Source organism: Cetorhinus maximus, chromosome 13 (assembly GCF_964194155.1).
Source record: "Cetorhinus maximus chromosome 13, sCetMax3.hap1.1, whole genome shotgun sequence".
NCBI classification, from domain to species: Eukaryota; Metazoa; Chordata; class Chondrichthyes; order Lamniformes; family Cetorhinidae; genus Cetorhinus; species Cetorhinus maximus.
In genome coordinates this window covers 33530740-33547405 of record NC_135891.1, presented here as the reverse complement: position 1 = coordinate 33547405, position 16666 = coordinate 33530740, and the positions used below count along the sequence as shown (strand labels likewise).

General features: G+C 43.2%; 1 protein-coding gene across 1 annotated transcript in view; it reads right to left on the bottom strand.

Moving 5' to 3' along the window:
* The window catches only part of LOC144688534 (collagen alpha-1(XIV) chain-like), a 203560-nt gene that overhangs the window by 156286 nt on the left and 30608 nt on the right, over positions 1 to 16666 (bottom strand). The window contains exons 4-8 of the mRNA XM_078555234.1: positions 15818 to 15961; positions 9919 to 10089; positions 8948 to 9145; positions 5489 to 5644; positions 2952 to 3071 (exon numbers count right to left, since the gene is read on the bottom strand). Of these exons, the coding sequence (XP_078411360.1) occupies positions 2952 to 3071; positions 5489 to 5644; positions 8948 to 9145; positions 9919 to 10089; positions 15818 to 15961 (789 nt within the window). The remainder of the gene's footprint in view (positions 1 to 2951; positions 3072 to 5488; positions 5645 to 8947; positions 9146 to 9918; positions 10090 to 15817; positions 15962 to 16666) is intronic.

The window sequence follows — 16666 nt, the reverse complement described above, 5'->3', positions numbered from 1 at the left end:
CACCTCCTGACTCCCCAAAGCCTGTTCACCAACTACAAGGCACAAGTCAGGAGTATGATGGAATACTCCCCACTTGCCTGGATGAGTGCAGCTCCAACAACACTCAAGAAGCTTGACACCGTCCAGGACAAAGCAGCCCGCTTGATTGGCACATCTACAAACATTCACTCCCTCCACCACCAATGCACAGTAGCAGCAGTGTGTACCATCTACAAGATGCACTGGAGGAATTCACCAAGGCTCCTTCGACAGCACCTTCCAAACCCACAACCGCTGCCATCATGAAGGACAAGGCAGCAGATGGATGGGAACACCACCACCTGGAAGTTCCTCTCCAAATCACTCACCATCCTAACTTGGGAATATATCGCCGCCGTTCCTTCACTGTCGCGAGGTCAAATTCCTGGAACTCCCTTCCTAACACTGTGGGCTGTGGGTGTACCTACACCACATAGGCTACAGTGGTTCAAGAAGGCAACTCACCACCACCTTCTCAAGGACAACTAGGGATAGGCAATAAATGCTGGCCCAGCCAGCAAAGCCCACATCCCATGAATGAATTACAAGTCAGGTAGTATCTGTAGCGAGAGGAAGGCAGGTCTTATGTCGACCTTTCGTCAAAACCGCATAGAAGGCTAAAAGCTAGCGAAAGAAGTCCAAATGGAATAGGAATTCTAAAGACAGGAGAAAGGGACCACTGTAGGGAGATGGGGTGAGCCAAAGCTGATGTGGAGGTGAAGACAGTGGAAGAGTTCAACATCATATCCAGCATGAAATTCATTGAAAGGGGGGTTTAAAGGGGGAAGCTGATTTTACTGAGGCTTGATCGTTCATGGCTAGATAGGTGAAGGCGAAAATGCAGCAGTCAATTTGTGCATAGCAAGTCACCACTAACAGCAATGCATTAATGATAATAATGACAATAATCTGTTTCTGTGATTTGATTGAGGGGTAAATATTGGCCAGGAGACTGGGGATAACTCCCCTTGTTTTCTTCAAAACAGGACAATGGGATCTTTTACATCCACCTCAGAGGAATACAACGTGGGCAAGTGTGAGGTCATGCACTTTGGTAGGAAGAATAGAGGCATAGACTATTTTCTAAATGGGGAGAGAATTCAGAAATCTGGAGTGCAAAGGGACTTGGGAGTCCTAGTCCAGGATTCTCTTAAGGTTAACTTGCAGGTTGAGTCGGTAGTTAGGAAGGCAAATGCAATGTTGGCATTTATTTCGAGAGGACTAGAAAATAAAAGCAGGGATGTGCTGCTGAGGCTTTATAAGGCTCTGGTCAGACCACATTTAGAATATTGTGAGCAATTTTGGGCCCCGTATCTCAGGAAGGATGTTCTGGCCCTGGAGAGGGTCCAGAGGAGGTTCACGAGAACGATCCCAGGGATGAAAGGTTTAACATATGAGGAACGTTTGAGGACTCTGGGTCTATACTCGATGGAGTTTAGAGGGATGAGGGGGGATCGGATTGAAACTTACAGAATACTGAAAGGTCTGGATAGAGTGGACGTGGGGAAGATGTTTCCATTAGTAGGAGAGACTAGGACCTGAGGGCCCAGCCTCAGAGTAAAGGGAAGACCTTTTAGAACAGAGATGAGGAGAAATTTCTTTAGCCAGAGAGTGGTGAATCTATGGAATTCATTGCCACAGAAGGCTGTGGAGGTCCGGTTTTTGAGTGTATTTAAGACTGAGATAGATAGGTTCTTGATTGGTAAGGGGATCAAAGGTTATGGGAGAAGTCGGGAGAATGGGGTTGAGAAACTTATCAGCCATGATTGAATGGCAGAGCAGGCTCGATGGGCCGAATGGCCTAATTTCTGTTCCTATGTCTTATGGTCTTATGGACTGTTTGTCTTGGCTTAATGTCCCATCCAAAAGGAAGCATCTTGGACAGTGCGACACTTCCTTAGTACTGCACTGGAATGTCAGACTAGACTTTTGTGCTCAAATCTTGGAGTGGGATTTGAACTCACAATTTCACGAAAATGATTTAAATTACTGCCAGGTCATTACTATGGAAGTGCAGCAGGGGTTGGGGTGCGAAGTGGGGGAAGGAATTAAAGGATGCCTCACAGGACCCTGGCCTCCAGCCATCTGCTGAGCTTCATCCACTGCTGGGAAAATCCCGGCTGTGCCACCAATCTTCCCCTAAGTAGGTACTTAATTGCCACCCGTTGCTGGCCGGGTGGTTAGATGGGCCAAATGGCCTACTTCTGTATTGTAATTTCTATGATGGTATGATATGGGTGATCAACCCAAATCCAGGTTCTTGACTCATTGTCTGCTGATGCTTCATCCTGATTTGATTTCTGGACAGATTTGTCAGTGGTTGTTTGCAATGGTTTTCCACTCTGAGGGACAGGGTGAGGAAGCAGGTTCTAACTCTACCTCAGCTGGAATGGGAATTAAACCCACACTGTTGGCGTTATTCTGAACCACATGCTAGCCATCTATTCAACTGAGCTAACCAGCCAACCCCCATAATTCCTATTATAATTCATGCCAAATCATGAATAGCTTTATCTATTGGGTTTATCCTCATTAAGAGCAAAAAAGAGTCTACCCAATCTCATTTCACATGAAGCCTTTCATCCAGCATAACAAGGAAACTACCATGCCACTAGGCTAGTTTCAAGCCTAACCTGGTAAAAGGGCAGTATTAATCCAACAGGTCCTCAGAATACCAGTATTAAAATTAGAAACATAATGTAAAATGATCTGTTAGCTTGGTAGGCAAAAATAACAACGAAGATTTGAAAATCAGCTTGAAGATGGTCAAAGTGCCTAACATTTCAGCATGTGTCAAAACTACCAGTGTAGATCATATTAAAGACCCAAACCAAAGCAAAAAAAGATGGCAAAAAACCTTGAAACTTCAATGATGTTTGTAATTTGGCAAATATTTAACCTAAAATGAACATTAATTATTAGCGATTATGTACCTGTATATGTGTTGCCTCCCTTGTAGCGTATTTTCTGAACTGCTTCTAGAACTTCGTTTGTGGTAGAATAAGTATTCAGGTCCCACTCTGTCCTTGGTTCACCACTGTACTGAGTTAAGCCTGTTTTAAGAATAATCATCTTTAACAATGAGGGTGTTATGTTACTGGACATCACGCATTATTTTGTGCATTTTCCTTGATATATTAATTTACAGTCACAGCACAAAAGTGTACTTTTTTCATATTCTTTCACAGAACTGTGACTGGTCATTCCTATTTTCCCTTAACGAGTAGTTTACTAGGTCATTTCAGAGGGCAATTAAGAGCTGTCATAAGTCTGACTGACTGTAGGTCCAGTCACATATGGGCCAGACTGGGTAAGAGTGGCAGATTTCCTTCCCTAAAGGACATTAGTGAACTACAATCCAGCAGTTACACAATTACTGCAATTAAGTTTTCATTCCAGATTTATTTAATTAACTGAATTTAAATTCCCCTGATCCTGTGGTGGGATTTTAACTCGTGTCCCCAGATCATCAGGATTACTAGTCCAGTCACGTAACCACTATGCTACTTTCCTTGAAGGAATTAAAATGTTCCTGTACTTCATTCAGTATGTTCTCACTTCGTCATGCAGATCTTTATATCTTTTCCTCTTGTCTTATCATTTCCTAAAGGCATTAACTAGGATACCATTAATCCAGAAGCCAGCAGCTTTCCAATATCTTGCCTAAGTAGCTTTCTTACACGTGTGAGCGCATTGACTGCACAGCTAAGGTTACCACAGCAAAGGTTAATAGAGCTAGGCCAGACCTTGTCCTCACCAAATACTTAAACTTATGAAATTTCTAGTATTGGCATGATCAAAAACCCAGAGCAAGTATCCTGCTGTTTTCTCTCTACTCAAGGCTGCTGAGTGTAATTATAGCATCACAACTGCTGTCCCAGCCCTGACTAGCTGACTTAGCACAGACTATGGAGGGCTTTTAAAGTTTACAATTACACTCATGTTTTAAAAAAAAAATTATTTCAGTTCAAATAAAAACAGGCAAAAACTCAGCCGGTCTGACAGCATCTGTGGAGAGAGAAACAGAGTTAATGTTTCGAATCTAATATGACTCTTCTTTGGAACTTCTTCGGAATTTGGGACATACTGGAACATTTCTCTCTCTGTAGATGCAGCCAGACCAGCTGAGCTTTTCCAGCACTTTGTTTTTATTCAGATCTCCAGAATCCATGGTATTTTGCTTTTATTTTACTGTTTATTTCAGTTTTCCTGCATCCTCATGTTGTGTGCTCTCCTTCAAAGAGATCGAAGGGTCATAATAGATTACTCCATGAAACTTCAGCATAGTACTCAACTTTAATAAAAAGGGACTGTGTCATATCGGATTACATTAGCAAAGCAATGTACAAATCCAAAGGTGGTTTTGTTGTTGTGAAAGGAATAGCTGAGACCTCATCAGGGGTTACTGGCCATGGATGTGAGCACTAAAACAAGTCAAAAACCTGAGGAAAAGAATAGTAACACCCATTGCCAGTACTTCCAACCATCAAGGCACAATGGTCCTGAAATGCCTGGGCCTGTGGGAATGATATAAGAATGTACATCACAGAATCACACAGTGCAGAAGAGGCCCTTCAGCCCATCGAGTCTGCACCGACACGTGAGAAACGCCTGATCTACCTACTTAATCCCATTTACCAGGACTTGGCCCATAGCCTTGAATGTTATGACGTGCCAAGTGCTCATCCAGGTACTTTTTAAAGGATGTGAGGCAACCCGCCTCCACCACCCTCCCAGGCAGCGCATTCCAGACCGTCACCACCCTCTGGGTAAAAAAGTTTTTCCTTGCATCCCCCCAAACCTCCTGTCCCTCACCTTGAACTTATATCCCCTTGTGACTGACCCTTCAACTAAGGGGAACAGCTGCTCCCTATCCACCCTGTCCATGCCCCTCATAATCTTGTACACCTCGATCAGGTCGCCCCTCAGTCTTCTCTGCTCCAACGAAAACAACCCAAGTCTATCCAACCTCTCTTCATAACTTAAATGTTTCATCCCAGGCAACATCCTGGTGAATCTCCTCTGCACCCCCTCCAGTGCAATCACATCCTTCCTATAATGTGGCGACCAGAACTGCACACAGTACTCCAGCTGTGCCAACTGGGGGTGTGGACAAAATTTGCAATGCACCTGGTTTTGTTATGTCCCCATTCTCTTTATTTTTGTTATGAAATTTCAGCAGATGGAGCAGGTGCCTCTTACATCAGCCAAACCAGAACCACCGCACCCCCTCCCCCTCAACCCCAAATCATGATTTCACTCCAAGAAGTGGGACTAGTAGGACCATGTCCTCATGCCAGAGGCCATATCCATTCTACCTTTATGCTGGGGGGCAAAGCATGCCTTCTTGAAATTATTTCTGTCCTTGATTATATGTGTACACAACTTCTCTTTAATTAAATAGAAGAGATGTTAAAGGAAAACTAGTTAAACTAGGGTATTAAGTTTTAAGCAATTGTGCAGTACTTACCAATTCTAATTCCATTCATAGCAATATGAAAAGGTGTAATTAAGTTTATCAAAAACTGACGCACCAATCGGAAGTTTACTCTGCCAATACTCCAAGACCCATCGATAAGAATTATAATATCTGCAGCGGTACTCAATTGGCACTTGAACCGAGATCCTGCAATGTCATGACAATGGTCTTCATTTTAACAATGTGTTGAGACAACTCCAATGCTGCTACAGTTAGAGGTGTTAGTAAAGATTAAAGCAGTAGACAGAGGAACATCATATAAATGTGTTAATTATTCATGCACTGAAATTGTCATTTGGCATCATATTACAAGAAAGATTCAGAAAGGATACACTACAATTCAATTGTCTTATTCTTTGATACAAATATTGGGCTGAATAATACGGGGGTGGGGTGGTGGAGGCAGTGGTGGTGGAGGCAGTGGTGCTGGGGAAATGGACCCACCCCCCAAGTAAACCCCAATCCACAGCCATAAAGCACTTGAGGGGCAGACTCATTGGGATGGAAGTCCCGCCTTTTGGAGCTGCTGGCCAGTTTGGTTGGCTGGCACCTTCATCAGTCCTAGCAGCTCCAGGAAGGTGTCAATGGCCACTGTCGGGTCTGCTGGAGAAGAAAGGACCCCAAGGCCTTGGATCCCTGGAGCAGTTAAGTCCAGGGTCTTGTGTCGGGAGGGTTTGGGTAGGTTAGGGAGAGGGATAGTGGAGGGGGTGGGTTTGAGGGAGGGAATGGGTAGGAAGGAAGGGGAGATTCGACATAAAGGGGGGTGGGGGCTGCCCTGAGATCGGCAAAGGACAGCCCCCGAAGAGCGACACCCCTACTTCCGTCCCCACCTTTAACAATTGAGGTAAAAAATTGGGCTTCCCACTCCCGCCCCACTGCCCACGCCAAACGAGTTTATGGTGTGGGCAGCGTATTATCAGGGTCAACTGGCTTGATAATAAGCCTAATTGACCCTTATTTGTTCATTTAAATATAGCGGGCAGGCTACCAATTTTGGTGCCCGCCTGCCCCCATATTATGGGGGTGTGGGAAGGTGGTGGGAGGGGCACCACCACCCCCCCCCAACCATTTTACCTGCCTCCCCTGTGGGAAACACGCCCGCTGGAAGCGTGTAAAATTCAGTCCATTGTTTCTGCATGGGAGTCCAAGGGTAGGATTTTCCCCTGTCGTGAAAATGTAATGATTTTCATAATATTATTGTGATTTTTTTGTAAAGGTAGGTTAATAGTGGATTTGGGATTAGTTTCTCTGTGTGGGTGTGTGTGTGGGGGATTTAACTGAATTAGAGACAACTAGTCTGGAGTTTTTGAGAGATCAGAAGGGAAACTAGGTTTGAAATGCTAAATATGTAAACATGGCTGAAGTTTTAGAATGTGAGATGTGAGAAACATTTGCATTTTTAGATAAACCAGAATAGTTTGAATTTCAAAGAGATGATGAGATGTTACACCTAGCCATGTAAAGCTAAGTCAAACATTGTGTTTATTTTTCCCACAGGTTACTGATAATATGAGTACTATGAGGAATTATATTATGGAAAAAGTAAAGTTGCAAAGACATATTGGAACAATAGAATTTACATTAAAAAGGGAGAAACATGTATAAAGGAAATGAGGCTATGTGAAAGCAGAAGGAATCCTAAGATCCAACACAAGTGTGAAAAGCCTCCATCCCTAGGTATCTACAGGAACTGAAACTAAGAAAATTCACTTTGAATATCACAGTCCAGGGTCTTGTGTGCTTTGCCCGGGTCTGTTAAAATCCATTTTTGTTTTACTGTTGCCTTAATGGAGGTGTAACTGGGAGCTAGATTAATTAGGAGATTTAGTAGTTATTGTAGTTGTGTTTTGTAGACCTATGTATGTGCTTAAAATCTTTTTTTCTATTAGTAAATGTTTAATTTAGTTTTGTACAAAACCCTCTAAGTCTTGGTGGGCTCATTACTACTGAATTTAAGGCACGCATCTCAAAATAAAGTACAAATTGCAAAACAGTTGTGGCAGCTGTTTCAAGTTTCCCTCTGGGATTTGAGCAGCTCCACATTTACCATCCTCTGTGCCATAACACCCCAGGGCTTCGAAACCCTGCCATCGGGCTCAGATGGGAATCAGAAGCTCGCACTGTGTGATGAACAGTCATTCTTCTGTGATGTTCCCCAAATTAACCAAATGGCAGGCTCACCATCCAATTATGGACAGTGGGTGGGCTGGTTAAAGGTCGAAGGTTAACAGTAGGCTGTCTAGCTCCGAAGCAGCAGCAGGATGCATTGCAGGAGAATGAGGAACAGAACACTGCAAGATAGAGACATTCTCTCTCCAATTTTTTAAAATTTAAAAGAAAGAATAGAATCAGCAGGCTGACCATCATTGTCAGGAGGGGGAACCCCTCTGCAGGTCAGCCTGTGGCTTCAACTGAAGTAGAGCACAGGCTCCCTGGTCTGCCACCTGGAGGCCGCCACCAGCTGTCCTGTTCTAAAAACCCTGACAATAGGCCTATTTGGCCTTCAATTAGTTGAATTAGCTATCTCCTGCTTGTGGGCAGCAGCCCTGCCACTTTACCACCCTACCTCTGGGAAAATGGCCCGGGGACAGGGTGGAGCCAGGCCAGGGACACGAAATTCTACAACCATCCTTCTCCATGCCCACTCCCTTCAGAGTCTATAATTTCAGCCCCAAATTACAGATCAGTAGAAAATAATCTTACGATTTCACATTTTCCTTGCTAAGTTTCACATCACCTCCATTAATTAATATAAATAGACAGAAGATCATACAGGCATATTGTTCTCCGTGCCCATAGTCCCATCTGCTCATACTGCAAAGCTCTATGGCTGCTTGTGATAAATCATAAAATTCAACTCAATATTATAACACACATTTAAATGCGAAAGTTACAAAACAGCAAAAGCTGCTGGTGTCTTGCTTGTGGGCATATAAGTCTTAAAATTTTCTGAGTTTTAGAATGATAAATTGAAGGAAAATTGCATCCAAAGCAGACCAACATAAAGTGAGGCAGGGATGCCTGCAGGGTTCACATCTGCACCTATGTTGAGATGCAGGTATCCAAATTGAGCCAATGCCCTTAGCCCTACACCAGTCTACGGCGCTAATGCCACATAGTTAGTGCTTCCCGCTTGGCTTGGGCCCCCCATCCTCCCCTCCCCACCATGGGTAAAATATTGGCAGGGGCTGGATGAGGCTATAAGTGGCTATCAATTGGCCCAAGGGCTTCCTGCACCCACCTGTCCCCTGTAAAATTTCAGAAAGGCCAGGGGCGGGCATGTGGGCAGCGGGAAGGACACCCACTGAATTTTATGCACTTCTCCACCTTCAAGCCTGCCAGCAGGAAAGCCTAAAATCCAGCTCATATATTATATAAATCTACATTGTTGTAACTATGTTACAACATTTCAGTTTGAAGAGATATTCAAATGATAGAGGAATTACTCACCCTTGGTTGGAAATTCTTCAGGCACATGTTCTTCCTTTTGTTTTTCTGGTACAATTTTTCTTTTATTTTTAAGTAAAGCTTGTGTTGTATTTTTCACCTGTGACATTCTTCCACTCTCATTCAGAGTAATGCTCAATTTCTGTTTCTTTTTATTCTCTGACATCTTATCAGCTGATTTTCTTCGTTCTGAACCTTTCACTGCAATCATCAAAGAAACTAAGACTGGCATTTATTCAAAACAGAATGTAATCTTTTCTCCTAATCCCCAAATAGAAGTGTATTTAATATAAAATAATGAGGAAAGGTTTTCTGGGGTCAGGATTAACCCTAGTTGGACATTGGGCAAGCAGTATGAGGTAAGATCGTGCTCCTTATCCAATGTCCTCGATGGTAGGCCCACGTCATTTGCATAGCCAGAGTTGAGGCAATTGCTGGGGGTGGGAGGCTGGGGAGAGTCACTGGGGCACAGATGGCAGTGGGCCATTTTTGTGGGACCAGGAGTATTCATTACTCTGTCTGACCGCACAAATATTTTACGATTCCAAAACCTACCTTTACAGCAGCAGCCTGCAGTGGTTCCCTTCACGGACCACTAGTTAGGCCATTCACTGCCAATGTGTGGAATGCATGCAACATAGCCTGCCCATTGGCACCTCAAAATTGTCTTGATTCCTATGTAAGTCGTGGAATTCCAATCAGCATTTTACAAATACATTTTTTTCTGCCACAGCAGCACCTTAACTATCCATTCAGATGCCCAGCCAAAATGGCGGCAGACGGGACAGTAAATGAATCATTGTGATATTTGGAGCAAGATTTCCCCAAGTAGTCAAAAACGCACCCCCAATGTGTGCTGGCAGGGCAGGCTGAATGGTATTTTCTTGCTCCTTTATTCTTACAAAATCAGAAATATGCTCTTGTTTTCTTCTGTTAGATTTCTGCTACATACAGAGGATATTTTGTCACCCTACCTCGTCTTGATTGCATTCCATGCAATATTTCCATTTGATGCAGCTCTGTTGAATTGCTTGTGGGGTTACTAAAATCCAATCGGGTACCATTCTCTCCTGCTGTACCTGTAACCTTTTTGTCTTGCTTACGTTTGGAAACTTTTTTTAAATGTTGCTCTTTCAGGACATTTACTGAAATGAAAAACATATGTATTACAGTAAAATAAGGTGGGTCAAAAAAACACCTATTCATATCCATGGTAAGTACTCACCCAACTTACAGCAAAATCTATTATTCTGAATATCAAAATATAAAGCAGAATGGAGAGTTATATATGTGATTTTTTGTTCTTGTATGCAATGTGAGAATCATTGTCAAGACAGCATTTATTGCCCGTCACTAATTGCCCTTGAGAAAGTGGCGATAAGCCCCCTTCGTAAACCAGTTCTTGTGGTGTAGGAACACCATAGCGCTGTTAAGGGAGTGTGTTCCAGGTTTTTGAACCAGCGACAGTAAGGAACTGCAATATATTTCCAAGTTGGAATGGTGTGTGACATGGAGGGCAACTTGCAGGTGGTGGTGTTCCCATGATCTGCTGCCCTTGTCCTTCTAGGTCATAGAGGTGCTGTCAAAGGAACTTTGGCAAGTTGCTGCAGTGTATCTTGTAGATGGTACACACTGCTGCCACTAAGTGTGGTGGTGGAGGGAGTGAATGTTTAAGATGGTGGACAGGGTGCCCATCAAGTGGGATGCTTTGTCCTAGATATTGTCGAGCTTCATTAATGTTGTTGGAGCTACGCTCATTCAGTCTAATGGAGAGTATTCCATCACAGTACTGATTTGTGCCTTGTAGATGGAGGACAAGTTCTGGGGAATCATGAGGTGAGTTACTTGCCACAGGATACCCAGCCTCTAACGTGATGCTCTTGTTCAAGAAGGGAGGGAGACAAAAAGCAGAAAACTATAGGTCAGTGAGCCTAACATCTGTTGTTGGGAAAATGCTAGAGTCCATTATTAAGGAAGAAATAGCAGGACATTTAGAAAAGCTTAATGCAATCAGAGTCAGCATAGTTTTGTGAAAGGGAAATCATGTTTGACAAATTTGCTAGAGTTCTTTGAGGATATAACAAGCAGAGTTGATAAAGGAGAGCCAGTAGGTGTAGTGTATTTGGGTTTCCAGAAGGCATACAATAAGATGCCACATAAAAGGTTGTTGCACAAGATAGGAGCTCAAGGTATTAGGGGTAATGTATTAGCATGGATTGAGGATTGATTAATACACAGAAGACAGAGTCAGGGCTAATGGGTCTTTTTCAGGTTGGAAAGACGTAACTGGTGGAGTGCCACAAGAATCAGTCCTATGGCCTCAATTATTTACTATCTATATTTATGACTTGGAGGAGGGGACACAGTGTAATCTATCCAAATTTGCTGACACTACAAAAATAAGTGGGAGGGCATGTTGTGATGAGGACATAAGGAATCTGCAAGGGGATATAGATAGGTTGAGTGAATGGGCAAAAACCTGGCACATGGAGTTTAATGTAGGTCATGAAGGTAGGAAGAACCAAAAGGCAGACAATTATTTAAATAGAAAGAGTCTCCAAAAAAAAGTACAGCACAGAGGGATCTGGGTGTTCTTGTGTATGAAACACAAAAGGTTAGCATGCAAATGCAGCAAGTAATTAAGAAGCCTCATATGGAATTTTGGCTGTATTGCTAGGGGGTTGGAGCTTATAAATAGGGAAGTCTTGTTCCAACTGTACAGGGCATTGGTGAGACCACACCTAGAGTACTGTGCACAGTTTTGGTACCTGCATTTAAGAAAGGATATACTGGCATTGGAAGCAGTTCAAACGAGATTCACTAGGCTGATTCCTGAGATAAAGGAGTTGACTTATCAAGAACGGCTAAACAGGTTAGGCCTTATTCATTCGAGTTTAGAAGATGGGTGATCTTATTGAAACATACAAGATTCTGAGGGGGCTTGACAGGTTAGATGTTGAGAAGATGTTTCCACTAGTGGAGGAATCTTGAACTAGGGGACATAGTTACAGAATAAGGGCATACTCATTTAAAACTGAGATGCAAAGGAATTTCTTCCCTCAGAGGGTAGTGAATGTCTGGAGGTCTCTACCCCAGAGAGTTGTGGAGGCTAGATCACTGAAAGTATTTAAAGAGGAGGGAGATCAATTTTTGAAATATCAGGGAGTCGAGAGCTATGAGGAGCTGGCACGGAAGAGGAGTTGAGGCCTGGGGTAGATCAGCCATGATTTTATTGAGTGGCGGGGCAGGCTTGAGGGGCCAAATGGCCTATTCCTGCTCCTATTTCTTATGTTCTTATGCTCTAACATATTCTTGTAGCACACTATTTATATGGCTGGCCCAGTTAAGTTTCTCATCAATGATAATCTCCAGGATGTGGAATGTGGGGGTGAACATGCGGGATTCAGCGATGGTAAAGCTATGGAATGTCAAGGGGAGATGGTTAGGTTCTCGCTTGTTGGCGATGGTCATTGCCTGGCACTTGCATGGCATGTATGTTACTGGCCAGTTATCAGCCCAAGCCTCAATGTTGTTCAATCTTGCTGCATGTGGGCATGGACTATTTTATTTTCTGAGGAGTTGCGAATGGAGATGAACACTGTTCAATCTTCAGTGAGCATTCCCACTTCTGACTTTATGATGGAGGGAAGGTCATTGATGAAACAGCTGAAGATGGTTGGGCCTTGGACACTACCCCGAGGAACTCCTGTATCCTTATGCTGGGATTGAGATGATTGACCTCCAACAACCACAACCATATTCCTTTGTGCTAGGTATGACTCCAACCAGAGGAGAGTTTTTCCACTGACTTCCATTGACTTCAATTTGACCAGGGCTTCTTGATGCCAATTTCAGTAAAATGCTGCCTTGAGGTGAAGGGCAGTCACTGTCACTTCAAATCTGGAATTTATCTCTTTTGTTTGGGCCAAGGCTGTAATGAGGGCTGGAGCTGAGTGACCCTGGTGGAACCCAAACTGAGCGTTGATGATCAGCGTATTGCTAAATAAATGCCTCTTGATAGCACTGTCGCAATAGTTTCCATCACTTTGCTGATGATTGAGAGCAGACAGATATGGCAGTAATTGTATGGATTGAATTTGTCCTGTTTTTTTCCAAATTGTCGGGTAGATGTCAGTGTTATAGATGTACTGGAACAGTTTGACTCGGGGCATGCTAACCCTGGAGCACAAGTCTTCAGAACTATAATCAGAATGCTGTCAGGGCCCATAGCCTTTGTAGTATTCAGTGCCTTCAGCCATTTCTTGATATCACAGAGTGAATTGAATTGGCTGAAGACCAACATCTGTAATGCTTGGGGCCTCAAGGGGAGACCGAGATAGGTCATCCACTCAGCACTTCTGGCTGAAGATGATTGCAAATGCAATGAAAAATCAACAGTCCAGCACATTGATAATAAAAGCAGTCCGAAACAAACAGTTTATACTTAAAGCTGCACAACAAACTGTTGGAAACACTCTACACATAGAATCTGCCCCACAATAGCAGGAAACAGGTGACAAACATGTAATCTTTACATGCTGCACTGCAAACAATTATCTGAGAGGTCATCTTAGAGATGTATCAGATTGTCCTTTGAAGCTTAATAGCAACCATTCAACGAGTAAAGTATGAGTCTAGGTAATGAATGCAGCTCTGGAGAGCAGATAACTGTAGGAAATTAGAACAATGAATTTGAACGCCTTATCACTGACAAGACCATCTTAAGTTTTTGATAGATTTATAGATACATGGTTTGGACCTAAAACCATTTACTCATAATCAACCTGAATTTAAAATCAGAAATAAACGTTTAACATTTATAATGAAAATGTTAATAATAATGGATTATATTGAAAACTGTAGCCTAGATAGTCTGCTTCACAGAATTGAGGCTCATCATCAATGAAGTGGAAAAGCTATCCATCATGTAGGTGCACACAAAAGCTTGTGGAAATATGGAACTCTTCCCCCAAAAATCTGCTGAGGGAAGGTCAATTGAAAATTTCAAGATTTGGATTGATAAGGTTTTTGATCAGCAAGTTTATTAAAGGATACAGAATCAAGGTGGGTGAATGGAGTTAAGATGTAGATCAGTTATGATCCAAATTGAATACTGGAATACAGTGGATGTAGAATGCATCCCACTCAATTCCATCTCCTACCCTGCCACCTCTTCCAGATCCACAAAAGAAACAAAAAATGGCAGGAGTTAGGCAGGAAATCCAAACCTAGGAACCTAAATCCCTTGGTTAGTTCCAGTCTTCTTTGTACTTAATATTTAAATAGCTAACCAACTCAGAGGAGAGTGAAATTGTCAGCTGAGAAGCATACCAGTTCATTTAAAACTGCTAACTGAGCATTTGTTGGTAGCTACTCCAATGTTCAAAGTGACAGTAATTGTACAGCAGTAATAAAAATCTCCAATGGAGATTGGTAGGCAGAGGCTTAAGAAGGTATTTTAACTCCAATCCTTCCACCCAGAGGACACTATGAGCAGTGGGTTAAGTCGGGGGAGCAGCGATGTTCATACCACGTTCCTGATCCCAACTCCATCATAACATGCCTCAGTTTAGTCAAAGGAAGAAAGTCTTCCCCCGAGGAATGGGGTCCGAATTTAAATAGCAAAGTCATTTGCCGAAGATGTCATTGGGCTGGCACACCATTTTATATGGGGACTAAATTAAGGTACGAACCTTTCTGACTTCGACAGTTACCTTGGTCTAAATGCCACCCCAACATTGCAGACTTTACCAGATTTAACTAATCGGAGACAGTTCCCTGGCAATGGCCTGATTCAGTCCATGACCCACCCACCCACCCTGACAACCCCCAACCCTCTTTCCATTTTATCAGTTCCATGGCCAGAATTTTATGCCCCACCCACTGGTGGGTTCTGAGGCGGGCTTAGGTGGGGAGCGTGAAATTGCACGGGCAGGATTCACTCCAGAATCCCGCCCACCCTGACCTGTTGCAATTTTTTGCTGGGGCGGGCAGGGCCTCAGATGGGAATCACGCTCTTGCCCCATTTAAGGCCCTTAAGTGGCCATTAAGGGCTTTTTCCCACCCGGCCTCAATTTTCAGGCTGGCAGGCAGATGACAGAAAACGAACAGAGTTCGATCTCAGGCGCCTCCATCAGAAAACCCCTTCTGACTGGGGGCACCCACCCCCACCCCAGCCTATCCCTCGGGACCCCGATCGCCCCTCCTTGTTGACTCCGCAGGCCTTCCCTATCCTCCCCACCCTTGAACCCCTGCCACTTGCCTCTCCTCCGGTTCCCGGCACTGAGTTTCAGCCAGCTCCCTGCAGTTCCTCTTCCGGCCATTGTAGCACTGTTCCAGGAGGGACAGGAGAGCTGCCAGCCAATCTGATTGGCCAGCAGCTCTCCAAGGTGGGCCTTCCTCCCGGTGATGGGTGGACCTTTTGCCCTATGTCAATCAACGCTCACTAGAGCATAAAATGGCATCAGGCCTGCTGGAGTCAGCGAGGTGTGTTCCCCGCTGATTCTTCAGGCTGAGCCCTCACCATTCTGAAAATTCAGGCCCATATTTAGTGGAGTTTGCTGAGAAGGATATGTTCCAGCAATTGAGGCACCCATGGTAGGGTTCATCGAGCATCGCTGGGTCTTGGTTGAAATACATGATTTGGAGACACTATAATTCTACATTTAGCACCAAAACTATTTTAATACTCAATTATTGCTTTCAACAAGTCTGTGTAAACTATCAAAGATACAATGAGCTTGACCGGAGACTGTTGTTAATTGTACATTGATTTAACTTTTTCACACAAAATGCATTTCAAATTTCCCATTGATCAGACTGCAGAAAAGAACACTAAGATTAATTCCTGGAGATAGCAAACTACATTCTTACAAATGAACTTTCTTTTGGCGTAATGGTTCTCCCGGGTTCCATTCAGCAGTAATATTTGCAGTGTATACTCTTGAGTGGGAGAAAGTCCCACAACAGTTGCTTTTGCTATATTTGTCTTCAGGATTATTTCCTGTTCAGAGGTACCTGTAAAAGAAATGCAATGTAAACACAGAAGGATACTCAATGATTATATGGTGAGACATTTGCCATAGCCAAAATGAAATCAAGCCTCCTTATAATGCTCTAATAGCATACTGGATCAAAACTTTAGCTTCACCCTCCTTTAAGCACAAACTCTGGTAACGTCAAGCGTCATCCTTACTATCTTTCCTCTGATTAACATTTTTTATGTATATATCTTTCATTATTGAGGTATCGATTAACAGGTACTATCGGTGATGTGATGTAAAAAGCTGCAGGATTAAACCAGGAAGCGAACATTATTCGTGTATGGGGAAATCAGCACCACGAATGAATGGTAAGTTGCAGCTGCCAATGGGAAGAGCAGCTGAAGAACTGAGTAAGTCATTTTGTGAGGCTCCACTGCCAGTGGATAAGGTTCACTGCCACAAAGCCATACATCGAATGTCAACTGCTACATTTGAAAACCATGGGTGAAAGTGGGTTTAACAATACTGTATTCAATGAGTGGTTTACTATGTTTAGAAAATGTGCAGGTTGCTGTGGCTGTGGAGGTATTCCATCGAGTGCACCCTTGAGGGAATAAACAAACGAATACAGTTTGACCATTTTATCTATCAACTAAAAACACTTAAAAAAATATTTTGGTGCTTTGTTCCATCAGCATAATGATGCCTTTTCTATAGCAACTTATCTGTATAGACATGC